General features: G+C 47.9%; 1 protein-coding gene across 3 annotated transcripts in view; it reads right to left on the reverse strand.

Moving 5' to 3' along the window:
- Positions 1 to 2,279: 2,279 nt before the first annotated feature.
- CGN (cingulin) overlaps positions 2,280 to 21,236 on the reverse strand; it is a 36,931-nt gene continuing 17,974 nt past the window's right edge. For 2 of the 3 annotated variants that reach the window (XM_056546002.1, XM_056546003.1), the window contains exons 2-22: positions 15,489 to 16,605; positions 15,319 to 15,401; positions 15,167 to 15,236; positions 14,903 to 15,001; positions 14,632 to 14,780; positions 14,042 to 14,180; positions 13,481 to 13,693; positions 13,059 to 13,207; positions 11,764 to 11,905; positions 11,458 to 11,670; positions 10,863 to 11,075; positions 10,552 to 10,758; positions 10,091 to 10,348; positions 9,843 to 10,013; positions 7,967 to 8,128; positions 7,705 to 7,794; positions 4,859 to 4,942; positions 4,107 to 4,225; positions 3,772 to 3,880; positions 3,529 to 3,692; positions 2,280 to 3,301 (exon numbers count right to left, since the gene is read on the reverse strand). In XM_056546002.1, the coding sequence (XP_056401977.1) occupies positions 3,184 to 3,301; positions 3,529 to 3,692; positions 3,772 to 3,880; positions 4,107 to 4,225; positions 4,859 to 4,942; positions 7,705 to 7,794; positions 7,967 to 8,128; positions 9,843 to 10,013; positions 10,091 to 10,348; positions 10,552 to 10,758; positions 10,863 to 11,075; positions 11,458 to 11,670; positions 11,764 to 11,905; positions 13,059 to 13,207; positions 13,481 to 13,693; positions 14,042 to 14,180; positions 14,632 to 14,780; positions 14,903 to 15,001; positions 15,167 to 15,236; positions 15,319 to 15,401; positions 15,489 to 16,589 (4,053 nt within the window). In that variant the 5' untranslated portion in view covers positions 16,590 to 16,605 and the 3' untranslated portion in view covers positions 2,280 to 3,183. The remainder of the gene's footprint in view (positions 3,302 to 3,528; positions 3,693 to 3,771; positions 3,881 to 4,106; positions 4,226 to 4,858; positions 4,943 to 7,704; positions 7,795 to 7,966; positions 8,129 to 9,842; positions 10,014 to 10,090; positions 10,349 to 10,551; positions 10,759 to 10,862; positions 11,076 to 11,457; positions 11,671 to 11,763; positions 11,906 to 13,058; positions 13,208 to 13,480; positions 13,694 to 14,041; positions 14,181 to 14,631; positions 14,781 to 14,902; positions 15,002 to 15,166; positions 15,237 to 15,318; positions 15,402 to 15,488; positions 16,606 to 21,236) is intronic. The other variant, XM_056546004.1, reaches the window with a different exon arrangement.

The raw sequence follows: 21,236 nt of genomic DNA on the forward strand, positions 1-21,236 counted from the left end.
TGCGATATGTGTGAGGCATCACCCCAATAAAGCTGTGTGAGGCATCACCCCAATAAAGGTGTGTGAGGTGCAGCGATATGTGTGAGGCATCTATCACCCTGATGAAGCTGTGTGAGGTGCAGCGATGTGAGGCTTCGCCCCAATAAAGCTGTGTGAGGTGCAGCCTTATGTGTGAGGCATCTATCACCCCAATAAAGCTGTGTGAGGTGCAGTGATATGTGTGAGGCATCTATCACCCTGATGAAGCTGTGTGAGGTGCAGCAATGTGTGTGAGGCATCTATCACCCTGATGAAGCTGTGTGAGGTGCAGCAATGTGTGAGGCATCTATCACCCCAATAAAGCTGTGTGAGGTGCCGCAATGTGTGTGAGGCATCTATCACCCTGATGAAGCTGTGTGAGGTGCAGCAATGTGTGTGAGGCATCTATCACCCTGATGAAGCTGTGTGAGGTGCAGTGATATGTGTGAGGCATCTATCACCCTGGTGAAGCTGTGTGAGGTGCAGCGATGTGTGTGAGGCATCTATCACCCTGATGAAGCTGTGTGAGGTGCAGCGATGTGTGTGAGGCATCTATCACCCTGATGAAGCTGTGTGAGGTGCAGCAATGTGTGTGAGGCATCTATCACCCTGATGAAGCTGTGTGAGGTGCAGCGATGTGTGTGAGGCATCTATCACCCTGATGAAGCTGTGTGAGGTGCAGCAATGTGTGTGAGGCATCTATCACCCTGATGAAGCTGTGTGAGGTGCAGCAATGTGTGTGAGGCATCTATCACCCTGATGAAGCTGTGTGAGGTGCAGCGATGTGTGTGAGGCATCTATCACCCTGATGAAGCTGTGTGAGGTGCAGCAATGTGTGTGAGGCATCTATCACCCTGATGAAGCTGTGTGAGGTGCAGCAATGTGTGTGAGGCATCTATCACCCTGATGAAGCTGTGTGAGGTGCAGCAATGTGTGTGAGGCATCTATCACCCTGATGAAGCTGTGTGAGGTGCAGTGATATGTGTGAGGCATCTATCACCCTGATGAAGCTGTGTGAGGTGCAGCAATGTGTGTGAGGCATCTATCACCCTGATGAAGCTGTGTGAGGTGCAGCAATGTGTGTGAGGCATCTATCACCCTGATGAAGCTGTGTGAGGTGCAGCGATGTGAGGCATCTATCACCCTGATGAAGCTGTGTGAGGTGCAGTGATATGTGTGAGGCATCTATCACCCTGGTGAAGCTGTGTGAGGTGCAGCGATGTGTGTGAGGCATCTATCACCCTGATGAAGCTGTGTGAGGTGCAGCAATGTGTGTGAGGCATCTATCACCCTGATGAAGCTGTGTGAGGTGCAGCGATGTGTGTGAGGCATCTATCACCCTGATGAAGCTGTGTGAGGTGCAGCAATGTGTGTGAGGCATCTATCACCCTGATGAAGCTGTGTGAGGTGCAGCGATGTGTGTGAGGCATCTATCACCCTGATGAAGCTGTGTGAGGTGCAGCAATGTGTGTGAGGCATCTATCACCCTGATGAAGCTGTGTGAGGTGCAGCAATGTGTGTGAGGCATCTATCACCCTGATGAAGCTGTGTGAGGTGCAGCAATGTGTGTGAGGCATCTATCACCCTGATGAAGCTGTGTGAGGTGCAGTGATGTGTGAGGCATCTATCACCCTGATGAAGCTGTGTGAGGTGCAGCAATGTGTGTGAGGCATCTATCACCCTGATGAAGCTGTGTGAGGTGCAGCAATGTGTGTGAGGCATCTATCACCCTGATGAAGCTGTGTGAGGTGCAGCAATGTGTGTGAGGCATCTATCACCCTGATGAAGCTGTGTGAGGTGCAGCAATGTGTGTGAGGCATCTATCACCCTGATGAAGCTGTGTGAGGTGCAGCAATGTGTGTGAGGCATCTATCACCCTGATGAAGCTGTGTGAGGTGCAGCGATGTGTGTGAGGCATCTATCACCCTGATGAAGCTGTGTGAGGTGCAGCGATATGGTTAAGATCTATCACCATGAAGGAGATGGGTAAGGTGCAACGATAGGTGTGGGGCATCTATCAACTACATGGCTTTGTGTAATCCTAACAACTGATCTCCATATTGATTTCTGGATTCCCTAACCTGTATATATTACACATTATCATTGTTAGGGTAGTGTTATTTATTGCATGAGATTTGCCAGTGGGTGTGGGCCCTGACCTTTTTGTAATTGTTTTACTAATGTGTTTATTGTACTGTACGAGATATTCCTATATACATCTTTCTCACATGTTGGCAACCAATAAGACCATGTAGAAAATCAGAGGTTCTTTTATTTAATGCATGACGTATACATCAGCAAAGAGAGCAGCACTCCTGGATCCGATACAAAACCAATTCCAATATACAAATAATTCCTCTGTAGAGAAAAAAAAGCAGTTCTCCTCAGGACACCATGCAAGACAAGGAGCGGTCCATGTCACCCGAGAGGTGCAAAACATGCAACCCCCTTCCCCAACATGAACTCCGCACCTCTGGCTGATGAGCTATATATTATTATATGCATTTGATTTATAGATCTTTACCCTCATGGATATGCAGGAATGTGCTTATCCCATCACCCATATATTATTTGCACTTTATAAACGCCCCTTTATAGTAACACGGATTGCACAGTCATATTACACACACCATTAGAAAATAACACACATGCAGCACACATGGCTCGGGTAGGTAAGTGTGAGTACAGACAGTAGCGGAGGCTCTTCTGGCCTCTACTCGCAGTCAGTCGTGCAGTGGTATAGAGGCACTCATTGGATGTAGCTGGATACGTGGCATCTAGCACCTTATAGGTTCCTATACTTAGGCACGACAGGTCATGTGTAGGGCCAAACGCAGCTGGACGGCCTCGAAGCTTTTAGAGAGTGCGGTTATGGATTAGCAGAGTGTCCAAAGACTTAGCAGTGGAAACCCCGCCTGGAAAGGCACGGTGGGCTACATTCTCCACAAGTCCTCCTGCCATACACCTGTACAGCAGATGTGCAGACAATAAAGATCTGGATGGAGGTACCATCCCACCATGCAGCATCACATGACAGTAATATCCAGGAGGGGCCGATCTCATTGCAGGCTCCTACATGGATGCACATGGAGGCAATGTAATACTCGGGGATCCACAGCAGGGTCACCTCCTGTCTGACATTAAAGCTTTATGTCTTTCATATGGTCAGCAGGAACTGGTCTGAAGGTTACTCTCGGTGAGGAGGGAGGCGATGGAGCTGGGATCATACGACCCATCATCTGAACTGAGGTCATCATCTGCAGCAGGACGGACTGGCTTACGACTGTGAAGGAGAAGAGTGGAAGTGAATGTTAAGAAAGACCATAAAGAACAAACTCAACATTGTCCCTGAATCTCTGTTTCTCAGGAATTGTTTCCATGGACAGCGAGTAGTTGGTGACTGCGCAGCATGTTCCATCACCTTCGCCCTTTCATATTGACCCACTTGCATTTACTCTTCTGGACCCAGATGCCAGGTGGAAGACATGCCAGGACGGGCACAGTTCTTACCGTGACTCTTTCTCCATAGCTTTCAGGCGGCCCTGGAGCTGCTCATTGATCTCCAGCTGCTCCTCCAGCTCTCGCTGGGCTTTCTTCCTAAGCGCCTCCATTCTCTCTATCTCCTCCTCGGCCTCATCCACCTGCCTCTTCAGAGCCTTCACCCTCAGGTTGAGCTGAGAAGACAACATGGAAGAAGCCAGTTATTCCTGGGCTATGCTGAGAGGATAGCACTGGAGGGGGTATGCGTCCTACCTGGTCCTTCTGGTCATTGACATGGAGTCTTTCGTCTTCCAGCTGAATGTTTAGCTCTTTCAGCTTCCTATCTAGTTTGCGGTTCGAGGATTGTAATGTGTTTTTCTCCCTGGAAAGCAACAGAAATGACAACTAAATTAGGCACCTTTTATGATGTAATATGCAATCCTCCATATTATCCCTCCTGAGCCATAGCCTGATATATGAAGCATTATAGGGGGCGACACTGTGCTGCAAGAAGTCGCTGCCTATCCTATTCTATCAGAGAGGTCACAATTGTTCATGAATGGTCATTGGTAAAGCCAGGCCATTACACCAAATAGAAACCCCAGTACCTTTCTTCCATCTGCAGCCGCTCCTGGACCTCCTGCAGTTTGGCTTCCAGGTGGGACAGACTGGCATTGGGTTTCTGCTGCCCCTCCACGTCTGCCAGACGGTTCCTTAACTCTTTGTTCTGAGAGACAAAGATCAATGGAGGGTAAGTATATAAATGGATCAATATGCACTTTACATGCCACAAAACATAACTTAAACCTAGAAAGCAGTGATCCATCCCCAGGGCAGTCACTATCACCTAGCATCCATGGCGCAAGCCCAGGATGTTACCCTGTGCCCCAGATCTACATGCACATGGCGCATTACACTAATATTCTGCAGAAACGAAGGCCCAGGGGGTATCACGATTGTCTGGAGGCACCTGGCGCATTACACTAATATTCTGCAGAAACGAAGGCCCAGGGGGTATCACGATTGTCTGGAGGCACATGGCGCAATACACTAATGTGGACACCATTCTCTGCCTTAAAGCTCATGCCCCGATCTTAAGATCCTAGTAACACCCCTGACAGGTCAATAGCACTGAGCCTTCGTACGGTCACTGACCGCTAATATCCTTAAGGGGTGGCAGTAACTCACTGGACTAGATCCCAGATTTCTCGCAAGGAGACGTAATATGGGATGGAATAGTTTTCGATTAGGTAATGGATGCCCACATGGTGAACACTTCTGTAGCACTACCGCCACCTACAGGTAGAGACCAGTATTGTGGTTTCTAGAAAGTTCATACACATAGTTGACAGCTTCTCACCTGTCTCTCCAGGGAGATCTTGTCACACTCCAGGTCCTGGCTTCTGGTTCTCTCCTGCATGAGCTCCCCTCGAAGCTGCTCCATCTGTAGAGGACAGTAAATGGAACAGATATGGACTCACCACAAGGAAAAATTATTAGGGTCAGGAATAAAAGGGTTAAAAAGTTGTGTAGCTGTCTCTAGGGAGCCGTCCTAGACTGACATACATGAGAATTCACAGACATTCTAGGTTATCAGATAAATGCTAGGAGTCGGCCAGCTGTCCTACACCAGTGTTTTCCAGACAGTGTGTCTCCAGCTGTTGCAAAACTACAACTTCCAGCATGCCCAGACAGCCTTTGGCTGTCTGGGCATGCTGGAAGTTATAGTTTAGCAACAGCTGGAGACACACTGTCTGGAAAACAGTGCCATACACCTTCAATAGAAGCCAGGCAACAGGTATTTCTTCTGATTCCTCCCATATATATGCATGCTCAGTTTAGCCGATCATGTATGTGTTCTCAGTCTCTCTCCAGGCCCCTTTGGCAGCAGTTCACCTCCCACATAAAGCAAAGGATCTGTCCTAAAATTTGCCATGCTCAATCCTTCTCTCCTTCACACCTCCATACACGAGGTAGCCCCAGAGTCAGTGAGTTTGGATAACTTTGCTCTTATGTATATATGGCCACTTTTATATGACCCCCCATGTCTGTGCAGATGTGATTTTTTTTTTTTGTACCTAAAATCACACCTGCACAGACCATCCATACCCTCTGCTAGAATCACACCTGCACAGACCATCTGCTAAGATCACCCTGCACAGACCATCCATACCCTCTGCTAAAATCACACCTGCACAGACCATCCATACCCTCTGCTAAAATCACACCTGCACAGACCATCCTTACCCTCTGCTAAAATCACACCTGCACAGACCATCCATACCCTCTGCTAGAATCACACCTGCACAGACCATCCGTACCCTCTGCTAAAAGCACACCTGCACAGACCATCCATACCCTCTGCCAGAATCACACCTGCACAGACCATCCTTACCCTCTGCCAAAATCACACCTGCACAGACCATCCTTACCCTCTGCTAAAATCACACCCGCACAGACCATCCGTACCCTCTGCTAAAATCACACCTGCACAGACCATCCTTACCCTCTGCCAAAATCACACCTGCACAGACCATCCTTACCCTCTGCTAAAATCACACCTGCACAGACCATCCGTACCCTCTGCTAGAATCACACCTGCACAGACCATCCTTACCCTCTGCTAAAATAACACCTGCACAGACCATCCGTACCCTCTGCCAGAATCACACCTGCACAGACCATCCGTACCCTCTGCTAGAATCACACCTGCACAGACCATCCGTACCCTCTGCTAAAATCACACCTGCACAGACCATCCGTACCCTCTGCCAGAATCACACCTGCACAGACCATCCTTACCCTCTGCCAAAATCACACCTGCACAGACCATCCTTACCCTCTGCGAAAATCACACCTGCACAGACCATACTTACCCTCTGCTAAAATCACACCTGCACAGACCATCCGTACCCTCTGCTAGAATCACACCTGCACAGACCATCCTTACCCTCTGCTAAAATAACACCTGCACAGACCATCCGTACCCTCTGCCAGAATCACACCTGCACAGACCATCCGTACCCTCTGCTAGAATCACACCTGCACAGACCATCCGTACCCTCTGCTAGAATCACACCTGCACAGACCATCCTTACCCTCTGCTAAAATCACACCTGCACAGACCATCCTTACCCTCTGCTAAAATCACACCTGCACAGACCATCCGTACCCTCTGCTAGAATCATACCTGCACAGACCATCCGTACCCTCTCCTAAAATCACACCTGCACAGACCATCCGTACCCTCTGCTAGAATCACACCTGCACAGACCATCCATACCCTCTGATGAAATCACACCTGCACAGACCATCCGTACCCTCTGCTAGAATCACACCTGCACAGACCATCCATACCCTCTGATGAAATCACACCTGCACAGACCATCCGTACCCTCTGCTAGAATCACACCTGCACAGACCATTCGAACCTCTGCTAGAATCACACCTGCACAGACCATCCGTACCCTCTGCTAGAATCACACCTGCACAGACCATCCGTACCCTCTGCTAGAATCACACCTGCACAGACCATCCTTACCCTCTGCTAAAATCACACCTGCACAGACCATCCGTACCCTCTGCTAGAATCACACCTGCACAGACCATTCGAACCTCTGCTAGAATCACACCTGCACAGACCATCCGTACCCTCTCCTAAAATCACACCTGCACAGACCATCCATACCCTCTGCTAAAATCACACCTGCACAGACCATCCGTACCCTCTGCTAGAATCACACCTGCACAGACCATCCGTACCCTCTGATTAAATCACACCTGCACAGACCATCCATACCCTCTGCTAAAATCATACCTGCACAGACCATCCATACCCTCTGCTAAAATCATACCTGCACAGACCATCCTTACCCTCTGCTAGAATCACACCCGCACAGACCATCCGTACCCTCTGCTAAAATCATACCTGCACAGACCATCCGAACCTCTGCTAAAATCACACCTGCACAGACCATCCATACCCTCTGATGAAATCACACCTGCACAGACCATTCGAACCTCTGCTAGAATCACACCTGCACAGACCATCCGTACCCTCTGCTAAAATCACACCTGCACAGACCATCCGTACCCTCTGATGAAATCACACCTGCACAGACCATCCATACCCTCTGATGAAATCACACCTGCACAGACCATCCGTTCACACTATGCGGTCAGCACACATGACAATGTCAGCAGTACCTGGTCCCGGCTGCGGTTGACCCGGTCAGTGAGAAGCTCCACAGAATTCTTCTCCTCATCGAGCTCGGCCTCCAGACGCTTCATCTTGTCCTGTACAGAACAAACAATTCATCAATATCCACGTCTTTCAGTATCTCCAGGCTGATTACCCCATTCAGGATACTCCACAGCCCTGGTGTATACCCTCATCTGGACCCAGGTGTTGCTGGGGTACCTGTACCATCTGACTTTAAAGAGCACAAAAGAGATTAATCTTACCCACCTCCATGACTTTCACCTGCCTGGATCGGTCATCTTGAAAGCGTTTCTTGGTGTCGATGTCCTGCTGTATACTCTGTAGCCTCTGACTAACCAGCTCCTTATCCAGCACGGCACTCTCCTTCTCTGCCTGAGTCTCCTGAAGTGCTTGCTTCAGACGCTGCACCTGAGGATATAGTTAAACGTATACAGTCATGGCTGTAAATGTTGGCACCCCTGACATTTAAAAAAAAAAAAAAATTTGTATTTCTCACAGAAAAGGATTGCAGTAACACATGTTTTGCTATATACGTTTAGTCCCTTTGTGTGTATTTTAACTAAACCCAAAAAAAGGGAGGAAAAAAAAAGCTAATTGGACATAACGTCACCAAACTCAAAAAATGGTCTGGACACAATTATTGGCACCCTTAACTTAATATTTGGTTGCAAAAAATAAGTGAAATCAGTGTTTTCCTATAAGCATCAATAAGCTTCTTACACCTCTCAGCCGGAATGTTTGACCACTCTTCCTTTACAAACTGCTCGCGGTCTCTCTTATTGGAAGGCACCTTTTCCTAACAGTAATTTTAAGATCTCTCCACAGGTGTTCAATGGGATTTAGATCTGGACTTATTGCTGACACTTCAGAACTCTCCAGCGCTTTGTTGTCATCCATTTCTGAGGCTTTTTGACACGTTTGGGGTCATTGTCCTGCTGGAAGACACAAGATCTCGGAAGCAAACCCAGCTTTCTGTACAGTGCGACCCAAAATCCATTGGTGAGCCTCAGATTTCATGATGTCTTGTACACATTCAAGGCCCCCAGTGCCAGAGGCAGCGAAACAACCCAAAACATCACTGACCTCCACCATATTTCACTGTAGGTACTGTGTTCTTTTCTTTGTAGGCCTCAATCCGTTTTCGGTAAACAGTAGAATGATTTGCTTTACCAAAAAGCTCTCTCTTGTCTCATCTGTCCACAAGACGTTTTCCCAGAAGGATTTTGGTTACTCAAGTTCATTTTGGTAAATTGTAGTCTTGCTTTTTTCTGTCTCTGTGTCAGCAGTGGAGTCCTCCTGGGTCTCCTCCATAGTGGGGTCCTCCTGGGTCTCCTCCATAGCGTTTAATTTCATTTAAATGTCGACTGATAGTTCGGGCTGACACTGATGCTCCCTGAGCCTGCAGGACAGCTTGAATATCTTTGGAACTTGTTTGGGGCTGCTTATCCACCATCCGGACTATCCTGCATTGACACCTTTCATCATTTTTTTTTCTTCCATCCACACTCAGGGAGATTAGCTACAGTGCCGGGGGTTGCAAACTTCTTGATAATGTTGCGCACTGTGGACAAAGGCAAATCTAGATCTCTAGAGATGGACTCTTAACTTTGAGATTGTTGATATTTTTCCAAAATTTTGGTTCTCAAATCCTCAGACAGTTCTCTTCCCCTCTTTCTGTTGTCCATGCTTAGTGTGGCACACACAGACACAATGCAAATACTAAGGGAACTTCTCTCCTTTTCATTTGCTTTCAGGTGTGATTTTTATATTGCCCACACCTGTTTCTTGCCCCAGGTGAGTATAAAGGAGCATCACATGCTTGAAACAATCTTATTCTTCCACAATTTTGAAAGGTGCCAATAAATTTTGTCCAGCCCATTTTTGGAGTTTGGTGACATTATGTCCAATTAGCTTTTTTCCTCCTTTTTTTGGTTTAGTTCAAATACACACAAAGGGAATAAACGTGTATAGTTAAACATGTTACTGCAATCCTTTTCTGTCAGAAATATTTAATTTTCTAGAAAAATGTCAGGGGTGCCAACATTTACAGCCATGACTGTATATCTTTACATAGCAGAGCACCCCTGAGCACCACTTCACCATTATACACACTCCACCTTACCTCTTCCTGCAGTCTGCTGATATTAATCTGCAGTCTCTCGGCTTCGGCTGTTTTTTCCTTCGCTTGTTTTTGCGAGTCGTTCATCTCCTTGCGAGACTTCTCCTTGTATTCTTCTAACTGCATCTGCAGGATCTGCAAGGAGTCTCGCGATTCATTTGACATATTGTCCAGCTGTGGGAGAAGAGACGGTGGTCAGGGAAAAGCTCTTCATTCTACACCCCCCAGGGTCGCTCCTCACCAGCCCTCACCTCTCTGGTCAGTTTATCCATTGCCTTGTCCAGCAGCCTCTTCTGCTCTTCAAGCTCATTCTTGGTCTTCTTGAGCTGGTCCTTCTGTTGTATCTCCTGCTGGTAACATTCCTGCAGCTCTTCATACTCCAGCGTCAGACGTTTCAAGTTCCTTTGAGCCTCGTCCAGCTTGTTCTCCAGATCCCTTCTCACTAGTGCAAACTCTTGGCTCTGGTCTGTGGCTTCTCCAAGAGTCTCCTCCATCCTCTGCCGCTCTGCCTTGAATGGGAAAACCAAACATTTTACTACCTCTATAGACCCTTATGGAAATATCTGTGCACAGAGTACAGCATGAAGAACTTTAATCTCATCTATCAGCACACTCATAACAGTGCTCTATACATGTGTCACACTGACAGGCTTCTAGTGCTTGACCCTCCACATCTGGCCTCCTCCTTCCCCACAGTAAAGACCACACTCACTTCCATTCTTCCGATTTTGTCCTTGACTCTCGTCTCTGCCCTCTGGAGATCATCACAAAATGTTTTCAGCTCCTTCACCTGCGCCTCCAGCCCCAGAATCTTTCTGCGGAGATCATCATTCTCATCGCGAGTGTCCTGCAGGGTGTTCTCCACCACTTGTCGCATGCGCTCCGCATCAGCCTTCTCATCCTCCACCTTCTTCTGAACCTGAAAAGAAGAAAATCTCTTCAGCCATCATATCTTCCACCACCGGACTTTTCTGGTCAGGGGATTCCTCACAGAACTCCCAGTGTTTGAGCTTGATTCCTCACCTTGAAAAGCTCCTCATAGTCTCTCTTGGCTTGCTGTAGTTCCCTGTTGAGCAGTTCGCGCATCTTCTCTGCTTCACGGTCCTGACCGGAAACTTTATCCTTTAGCACCCCCTTCAGAGCAGATAGCTCCCTGTCCCGTTGGAAGAGAGTCTCTTCCAGATGGTGTTTCTCCTGCATCAGAGGCTTTACTTGGTCCTGGACTTTCTGCAGCTCCTGTGGGACATAGCACAGAAGCATTATCATAAAGCATGCCACTAGAGTCCTGCATCGGAAGTGGGATCTCACAGAAGCCAATAAAAAAACCTGGCTGGCGAGGGTGGTGGTGAGGTTGTTGCGTCACAGAACATACAGCTGGTCCCATAAAATTCGGCAAACCTCTGAAATTCCACAGGGGGCTAATGAAATGGAATGGAGGGTAATATTTCTAAAAGCTGTGACAAAATGTTTGCGGGAGCGGGTGGGATTGGACACACGTGTTGCAGGAACGGGCGGTAGTGGAACACACACCTCAAGAATTAAGAAATCAATCCCACGCAGGGCTCCACATGCCGCATCACATACCTCGGTGCCAGGAGTGACCAATGGAGCTCCTTACCCGCATGTGCTCCTCATACTCTTTCTTGGCCTGTTGTAGCTCTCGGCTGAACTGTTCGCGCAGTTGTTCCAAGTCATGGTCGCGTCCAGACACTTCATCCTTCAGCGCCCCCTTCAGGGCAGACAGCTCCCGGTCTCGCTGGCGCAGAGTCTCTTCCAGTCTTTGCTTCTCTTGCATAAGCTGCTTCACCTGCTCCTGAAATCTCTGCAGCTCCTGAAGGTAAATACAGAACAATGATGAGAACTAACCTGACTAGATAAAAGCCCGTCCCTGTACTATCCTCCTGCAAGCAGGAAAACAACAAACCTTCCTGGCGAACTCTGCTTCCCCGGCGTTCACGGAGTCCTTTTTGACTTGGCCCAGCTCAGACTGCACCAGGGAGAAGCGATTCTTCATCTCGTTCAGCTCATCTTCAAACTCTTCTTTCTCCAGCTTCAACTGCAAAACCCTAAAAACAGAGAAAGTACTGTGAGATGACACCACTACAACCATATGTCTACCAAGGACTTGTGGGAACTGCCATCTTTACTAATGGGAGATTGTGGAAAAGTTTTAGGGTAAATTGACCAGTGTGGAACTTCACACAGTAAATCCGCAGCAGATTACTGTAATAGCAAATTAGATGCAAATTTATAAATTTCACACAGTGGAAAATTTTCCGCCTGAGATTTTAAAATCTGCAACGTGTCAAGTTATGTTGCAGATTTTCCCTTTGAAAATCAATGGGGAAGGTAATATCTGCACCAAATATGCATATTTATTTCTGCAAACAATCCATCTAATGCAGTGTTTCCTGACCAGTGTGCCTTCAACTGTTGCAAAACCACAACTCCCGACATGTCCAGGCAGCCAAAGGCTACAGCTGGAGGCCCCCCTGGTTCGGAAACACTAACTCTTGACAAAAATGTAATATTTCTAGCTAAGCTACTTGGCTTCAGGGCAGCAATTACATTGCGATTTTTGCAAATTGTGACATGCCGATATAGCTCCCTGGGAAAAATCTGCGATTACCTGAGAAATAGTAGGTCAGTGTTTTTCAACCAGGGTGCCTCCAGCTGTTGCAAAACTACAACTCAATGCTGGGAGTTTGTTTTGCAACAGCTGGAGGCACCCTGGTTAGGAAACACTGGTCTAAGTAGTAATAAACCTGTTGCTCACCTAGTCCCTGTCCCCCTAGATCTGCCGCAGATCCCGTTCTCCTCCCCGTGTGGCCCCGGTATCTTATCCCGACAATCAGCTGGTTCCAGGACCTTTCCTGTTCAGCCAATGGCCGCAGCAGTGTCAGGTCAGTATCAGATTAGCTGAGCAGGAAGGTCCAGTAAGCAGTAGAATGGATCTGCGGCAGACCTACAGGGACCAGGTCAAGGTGAGCGTCAGGTTTATTCTGTTTCCCCTGAGCCCCGGCACAACATTAATGGGGGGGGGGGTTGGTTGGAGTGACATGGAATCAGGGATAGAAATTAAATGGGGTAGACTGGACATGAAATTGGGGAATTTTATTATTTGTTATATTGCAATCTCACATTTTCCCTACTCAACTTTAGTAATAGGTATTGTAGTGTGACGTGGGGTCTTACTGCCCGCCTCTCAGTCATACTTACTCCTCCTTTGATTTGCGGAGCTCCTCTTTATTCTTCTGGAACATTTCCTTCCATTGGTTGATCTCTTCGCTGCTCTCCTCCACCTCTCGCTGCAGGTTTCTCACAACCTGGTTTATCTTCTGCCGTTCAGACTCCAGACTCAGCTGGTCCTGTGGGAGTGAACATAATTGACTACAGCCGGGGACAAAAGACGGATACACAAAGCAGTAAAACGAACATACATTGGATAAAACATTCAAAAGGATGAGAGCCAAGGAAGGAAGAATGGCTGGATGCAGAGTAAGTGTTTAGTGGAGTAGATAGAGGGCAAGGAGAAGACAACTAGAGAGGACACCAAACACACTGCAGTATAGTGCATAGCCCCCCGCACCAGTACAGGCCACACATATATGGGCAGGTGTATGCCTGTCTCTCGCTGGTACCTGGGATACGTTGTCCATGTTTTTCCTTAGTTGCTGCATGTCATTTTGGTACTGCTGCCTGACTCGCTCCATCTCCTGGTCATGATTGGCCACCTCGTCTTTCAGCGCCCCCTTCAGGGCTGTGAGTTCTCGCTCCTTTTGTCTCAGCAGATCATCCTGCCTGTTCCGAATCTGCAGCACCGTATCCAACTCCTCCTGCATTTCTTGCAGCTCCTAAAGGGGCGGATTGAGTTTGGTGGGACCTGACATGTGTAGATGGGAATTTCATACAGATGTCACCGATCGGCCCAGTCCACCCAGATGATTAGACTATCCAAGGCCTGACATACATTGGTCACAATCTGCTAGGCTTTTACATTTTATAATCTATGGTTGTGGAGAATTAAGCATAATGTAGACGATATATGGGCCCTTAGAACCTTAAGGCTTTATATTAGTGAGGATGCATAGGCTCTGTTTTAGCCAGCAATGTAAAACAGGCTTTAGTATCAGCAGCTCAAGCAAGCCAAAGTGTGACCAGGAAAAGCTCAGAAGGAATAAGTATCAGGAGGAACAGATTACCTTCAGCAGAGCATGCTTATCCCCGCTTGCTCCTTTTAATTGCATTTGGTTCACCTCTTCCTTAGTATCTTGAAGTTTTCCTTCCAGGGACCTCAGTTTAGTGTCCACCTGTTCTTTGCTCATCCGCACTTCAATCAACCTGTATAACCGAGAGAGGAAATCAACAAGATGATATAGCCCCTCCCCCTTTGCAGGTACAAATCAGTGCTACACTTTATTCCCACAATAAAAGTCTACAGAGATCTCCGGTCCAACACAGGAGCATATTAGCACCATAGACCATAAAGTTTCATGATCTGAACACCAGCAGTACACATGAAGTGCCTACAGGTGGTGCCACAGACCATATAATACACACTACTAGCATGGATCTCTACTTGGTGATTTATGAGGCATAAAAGTGCATAGAATATTGACCAGGGGACAATCGAATCCATTCACCCAGGAAACTGTAAATGTCTATTCTTTTCCCATTAGTAGGGCATGAGACAGGTTTATATGACTAGACAGTGATAATACTAGCTCCGCCCCCTCATTTATATACATCAAGTGACGTCTATAGGCCACAATATACAGACCCCGTGACTTACTCCTGAGACATGGCGTTCAGCTCATTCTTCTTCTTCTCCAGAAGCTCCTTCAGCTTCTTACATTCCTCTACTGATTCTTCCAGCTGGATCTCCAGCCTCAGGGTCGAGGCCCTTGGACGTTCTTGAGAAGCTTCTTGCCTCAATCTTTGCTGCAGAAATGACAGATTTGAGACTGTTAGAGTCACTCGGTATTGTCTGGACTGTGCAGACACATCTGGATGTGTAGAGGGCAGGAGCAAGTGTTAGTAGTTGGGCTGTTCTTGGCTCTTACCTTCATCTCAATGTCCAGTTGCTGCTGAAGCTCAGAAACTCTCCTTTCCAGGTCCTTCTTCTGAGAGACCAATGTCCTGGTGTCCTCTCCTGGTGAGGCCTACAGCGAAATTACAATATCACCACCAGCAGCCAAGCTACAAGTCATACAAATGGGATAAGGCCTAGGCTACAAGCTAGTGAAATAACCAACTTTGTATTGGAAAGGAAGTCCGGGAAGATCATAAAGGTGAAAGGTTTGCAGACAATGTTCTCTCATACGTACTTGGAAAGACTGAATTTTTTCCAGGAGGAGACTGGTCTTCTTCCGCAGAAAGATGTCACTCTCATTAGACCTGAGTAGATCAAAAACATGCATTTAACCTGGACACTTCTGACACATGTAACAGAGTGGAGGAATCACTCAGAAGCACTGACCCGTCCCGGAGGATGCTGTAGATCATCTCACGAGTGGGGTCATCTTGCTGCTGGTCCTTCAGGAGGTCTGGTGTGCTCTTCAGCTACGAGAGAAAAACAGGAAACAGTCAGGGAGATGTGATTAGTAACAATTATATAATAATACTGAGCAGGACAACAAGTCATGATACCTGAAGTTCCGCCTGGACCGTCCTCTGCTGTGACTGAGACAATGGATCTTCCAATGTCTGCGCCAACCATTCTTTGGTCAGCCTGGGCTTGTTGACGCTCTCTCTCTCTAAGGAAGCTCTATCATACGACATGTCTAAGGGGCGGCTCTGTGTGCGCTCCTGCTGCACACTTCTTTCTGTGGTCTGTACTTCTCTGTAGTCAGCAGTGTCTTGGTGAGAACTCCGTCCATCAAGGCTCTGTGATCGCTTACGTTCATCTTTCAAGGCCTGACTCCTTCTTGCTGTCCTTCCTCTCATCTGGACCTTAGTATCAAATTTATTGATAAGAGAATCTACAGAGGAGAGTGGCTTGGTGTCGATGTCTTCACTTGGCAGCTTTGGAGAAGAAGACGTTGAGAGGCCACTCTTCCTCTGTAGGGAAGTTGAGAAGGAGGTAGGTTGTTGACTAGTTGCCGGCTTATATTTTCCCGTTGTCACCTCTCCATTATCTGCAGTCTTCAGGCTTCCACGGCTGCCTGATGATTGGGAGTATGTAGTGTCCAGGGTGGAGGAACGCTCACTGTAGTGCCCATCATAGCCATAGGAATCCTCTAATTCAGCATCTACTAAAGAACCATGGGACTGGGACCTCCGGAGCTCCTCCCTGCGTGCAGGCTGTAGGGCCCGTGGCTTACTGCGCGGTCTGGAGTTCTGTTCCTCGTCCGAAGTACTGCTGTACTGAGAACCGACTTGGGAGTAGGTCCTATTGCCATAGGGGTTTTCCGGCACATCCGACTCTGGACTTAAGGAGTGAATTGTCCGGCTTGCCTTGCTGGCAAGTCCCTGGTAATCAGGTGTGGGGTTGGCGGAGGAGTTCCCATAAGCATTGTTAGTTTTGATCTGAACCCCATATGAAGATTTGGATTTGTCTCCGCTGTTAAGAACCACAAAAGGTTGCCCATCGATGCCCTGAACACGGATGGCCACTCCGTATGAGTCATGCTTGGACCTTATGCTCCTTGGTTTCTTGTTCTCTTTCAGGTCATCAATAAAACGGATTTGGACACCCTGACCCACGGGCAAGTGCTGCTCGGCCATGTCTCCATGAACTCTCCTTTCCATTCACCACAGGACTTGTCTGCAAAAAGAAAAATAGGACACAATGAGAATGACAGCAGGCAAAAGCAATACACAAGGTGCTGGCCATCATCGTATGGGACGGGAAGGAAAAAAAAAAGGTGAAATACCAGAAATATTCAACCAACGTAACAAGAGGCTCCAGGGAGAGTGTGGCTCCGCCTCTTACATGATGGCTGCTCCATGTGGGAGGAGCCATTTACAGCTACAAACTGGGCGTGCTGCATTTTTTCCCCATATTGTATTGCTATCACCTGTGACCTGGAATCACAGGTGCATTCTCAGTACTATTATACACACTAAAGAACCAACATGTAAAACCTGTGCGTGTACTTTGGTCCCATGTAAGGACCTCTTTGTGGTTTAGCTGTCCACCATCGTCTGTCACCTGCACCAAAGGTTTAGGCAGATACGATATAACGCAATATCTTGGCACCTCAATGTGACTCCTCGGGGTGTCCCCAGCAGGTGACTGGATGCAGCAAAGTCTTATATTAAATTAGGACAGCGGTAGCAAGTGCCTCACTACATTGTCCTCCATCAGTGTGGATGTCTTATTACCCTGTTCTTGCCCTGTGATCCACATGTTTTTGACCAGAAAACTGTTCGCTGCAGCGATTTCCATATAAATGTAGAGTATGATGGGCTGCACGCCTGCCGTCAGGAGAGGATATTTGTGATGTTTGCAGCTGCCGATGGTAATTAAATACGTGAAGTCGTCATTATCCTGGTGTCTTTTCTCTGTCTTTAGCTTGTGCTATAAAATAAATGACTGCGGCTGAGAATGAGCAGGAGGCGCCCGTTGAACCCTGCGCACAGTGCGCCGCTAAAGTCATAGTCATGTCTAAGGCTAATATAGAGAAGGAAAACGGTACAGAGAAATGTCTCACCATAGATGGGGACTATGTCACACGTGAGGGCACCACAGTCAGTGGCCACTCAGAGACAGATCTGCTGCAAAGTAAGGTCTATATTCCGATTTTTGCAAACTGCAATATATCATCCCTGTGAAAATTTGCAATGACCTGCGGCCAGCACTATATCACGAACGCATGCAGGGTCTGGGCCGCTGCAGAAATTCAAATGCTTAGTCAGTGTTTCCCCACCAGGGTGCCTCCAGCTGTTGAAAAACTACAACTCCCAGCATCCCCGGACAACCAATATTTGTCTGGGCATGCTGGAAGTTGTAGTTTTGCAACAGCTGGAGGCACCCTGGTTGGGAAATACTGTCCTAAATAATAATAGGATCGTGGGGGAAACATAAAAACTTGATACTCACCTAGCTCCAGTCCATGTAGGTCTGCCGCGGGAGAGGGGATGTGACAAGGGGATGGACTGACATGAAATAAAGGGTGTGGACGTGTGGCTATGAAATGGGGGAGTTGTGATACAGAGGGAGGGAGATGCGACATGGAGGACTGACATGAAATGGGGGAGATTGGACATATAATTGGGGAATTTCACCATTTATTATATCGCAATATTAACCTCCATAATGGTAATCGCACATTTTCCCCTAATTGTGCGCCATACTGCAAACATACATCTCAGTTTTATAGAGTTACTTGCCACCTTTCCCTCCCTAAGAATCTTGTATACAAATCACCTCGAGTGGCTTCACAATTGCCCCTTGGCCAGACAGCGCAGTAACATTCACCAATTCCTCTCTCTAGAGAAAATAAACTGTATTCACCCGTCCTACAGTCAGCACCTCCAAAACTCCCAGTCACAAGAACTACAACTCCCAGGAATGAAGCTGGCAAGACTTACGTGAGGTGATCCAGACACTGATGTGTGGAAGGTGAAGGTGCATTGCACACTCCTCACATTCCGAGCACCGTCAATCATTAACCTGCTGCACTCCGGAGAGGAAGTGCGAGCAGATCTCACGCCTCCGCCAAGATGAAACTGCTCGGCATGTTCTATATCCCTTTCACCAGCCTAGAGCCTGAAATGTCAACACAAGCGACCAACACTGCCAAACCTCAGTAGAGGAGATCGGTCACCTGAAGCCAGGGCATTTGTCGTCTCGTGGGTCAGCATCAGAAGGAAGCTGTACACTTGTTGGTGCGTGCTAGCGCTGCACGATATCGCAATTGCATCACAATTTTTTCAAATTTACGACTCGGCACCATATCACGCACGCATGCAGGACCTAATTCAGTGTTTCCCAACAAGGGTGCTTCCAGCTGTTTCAAAACAACAACTTCCAGCATGACTAGACAGCTGTTGGCTGTCTGGGCATGCTAGGAGTTGTAGTTTTGCAACAGCTGAAGGCACCCTGGTTGGGAAACACTGTCCTAAGTATTAAAACCTGATTGCTCGCCTAGCCCCGGTCCCCGTAGGTCTGCCGCAGATCCCATTCTCTTCAATGCAATCCTGGTATCTTCTCCGACAATAAGCAGTTCTAGGACCTTTCCCACTCAGCCTAATCAATGGCCGCAGTGGTGTCATGTGTCAGGCCAGTTATTGGCTAAGCAAGAAGGTCCTGTAAGTCCCAGAAGACACTGGATTGCATGGAGGAGGAGAACAGGATCTGCGAAAGATCTACGTGGAAATTGGGCAAGGTGAGAAGCGGGTTTTATTACGTTTCTCCTGCGCCCGGCACAACATTAATGCAGAGGGATGTGACATGGGGAAGACTGGACATGAAATTGGGGGATTTCACCGTTTATTATATTGCAATCGCAATATTCACCTCCATAATCGCACATTTTCCCCAAAATAGTGAAGCCCTAATAACAAACCAAGGAGTATGCGAATAAAATAAGAGTCTACATCATAGACACAACCCCTGGCAGTACCCGCACGAGCCCAGGACATCACCCAGAAACTCCATACCAGTCACCACAACACTCGCAGAACACTAAACAGCTGGCAGCCCGGTCCTGAGGTCTCAGCTGTGTAAACCTGCAGAACGAGCAGTGGATGCCACCCTAAGAGTCACACCATGGCACCAGGGCCCCCCCATCAACAGCGGCAGCTCCCCGACCTGTATGCAGAGGGTTCCATTCTATAACACGTCTTACCCAGCAGCAGCCATGAGACGCTCTGCCAGCCTGGCCACAATCCTGCTCTGCTGAGAGATTATTTACCTGCTCATATTGACAGAGCCCAGCCAAGCATTTAACCCCTCACATTCCAGTACAGTCCGCTCTGCTCACCTTACAGCAGGAGAGATAACACTGAGGTGCTGATCAGCCTCTGAACATCAGGCACTGAACATGGTAACGCGTGAGCTCTTATGTCACAGGGAGCTATATATCAATGCAGGGAGCTATATATCAATCCCTGGTTAACCATCTACATCGAGTCCATCTTTCCTTGGAGCCACAAGGGCGAGGCGGCCATCAATCACTACACCCGCCACTGGCCGTGCCAAACAACAGCAGCCTGAGCACATGAAGTCTGTTGTGGTTTGTAGGAGTTGGCAGCGGCTGAATAGAGGCCGTAGAGAGTGCTCAGTATTAATACTCCATCGCTGTGATCTCCAACCTGCTGCTCTCCAGCTGTTACGCTACAACTCCTAGCAGGCCCCAACACCTGAAGGCATTTGGGCAGGAAGTGGTTACATACAGCGCCAACTCCCCTGGACTCCTGGAGTCATAGAACTCTACATACAATGCGGATTATGGGATCTACATTAACCTGGAATGTACTGGCCAGAACAAGTGTACGATGAGAACCAGCCTGCAGCAGATCATCCGCCATGTGCCAAACCTCCAGCAGATCATCCGCCATGTGCCAAACCTCCAGCAGATCATCCGCCATGTGCCAAACCTGCAGCAGATCATCCGCCATGTGCCAAACCTGCAGCAGATCATCCGCCATGTGCCAAACCTCCAGCAGATCATCCGCCATGTGCCAAACCTGCAGCAGATCATCCGCCATGTGCCAAACCTGCAGCAGATCATCCGCCATGTGCCAAACCTCCAGCAGATCATCCGCCATGTGCCAAACCTGCAGCAGATCATCCGCCATGGTCTAGAGGTGTAGTAGATTACCTGCTATGGTCCAAAACTGAAGCTGTTCAGATCAGTCACCACCATATAGCAGATGTACATATATCACAGAAAATCCAGTCCCAAGATACAAAGACCAAAATGTATTAGATTGGCTAACATTACATATGGGAGTCTCTACATTACAGATAAATAGGGGGTAGACTGTTCAACATTACATATGGGGGTCTCTAACCAGGTAGACAGTAGTGGGTGATCCCCAACATTACAAAAAGGGGTCCCTATATTATATATAGATATGTAGAGTTGAAGGATCCCTAGACTTACATATGGGGGTTTCTTTTACAGATAGGTATGGTTGGGGTGGATCTCTAAAATTACATATGGGGGGTTTCTACATTACAAATAGAGGGTTGGGTGATTCCTAGCATTACATATGGGGATCTGTACATTCAAGTAGGCAAGATTGGGGGGGGGGGGGGGCCTAACATTGCCCCTGGGGGTCTTCACGTTACACATAACCATACTGATGAAGGGATTTCACTTCCACGGAAATTCTTTCGCTCCCGATTTGGAGACCTGTCATGAGTCACCATAAATGTTTAATGTGTGAGGAATTCACCCTCGCTGCTCTTATCCAGGCCGCCGCTGATAAAGGATGCGGAGTAAC

This window comes from Hyla sarda, chromosome 11 (assembly GCF_029499605.1).
Source record: "Hyla sarda isolate aHylSar1 chromosome 11, aHylSar1.hap1, whole genome shotgun sequence".
Lineage (NCBI taxonomy): Eukaryota > Metazoa > Chordata > Amphibia > Anura > Hylidae > Hyla > Hyla sarda.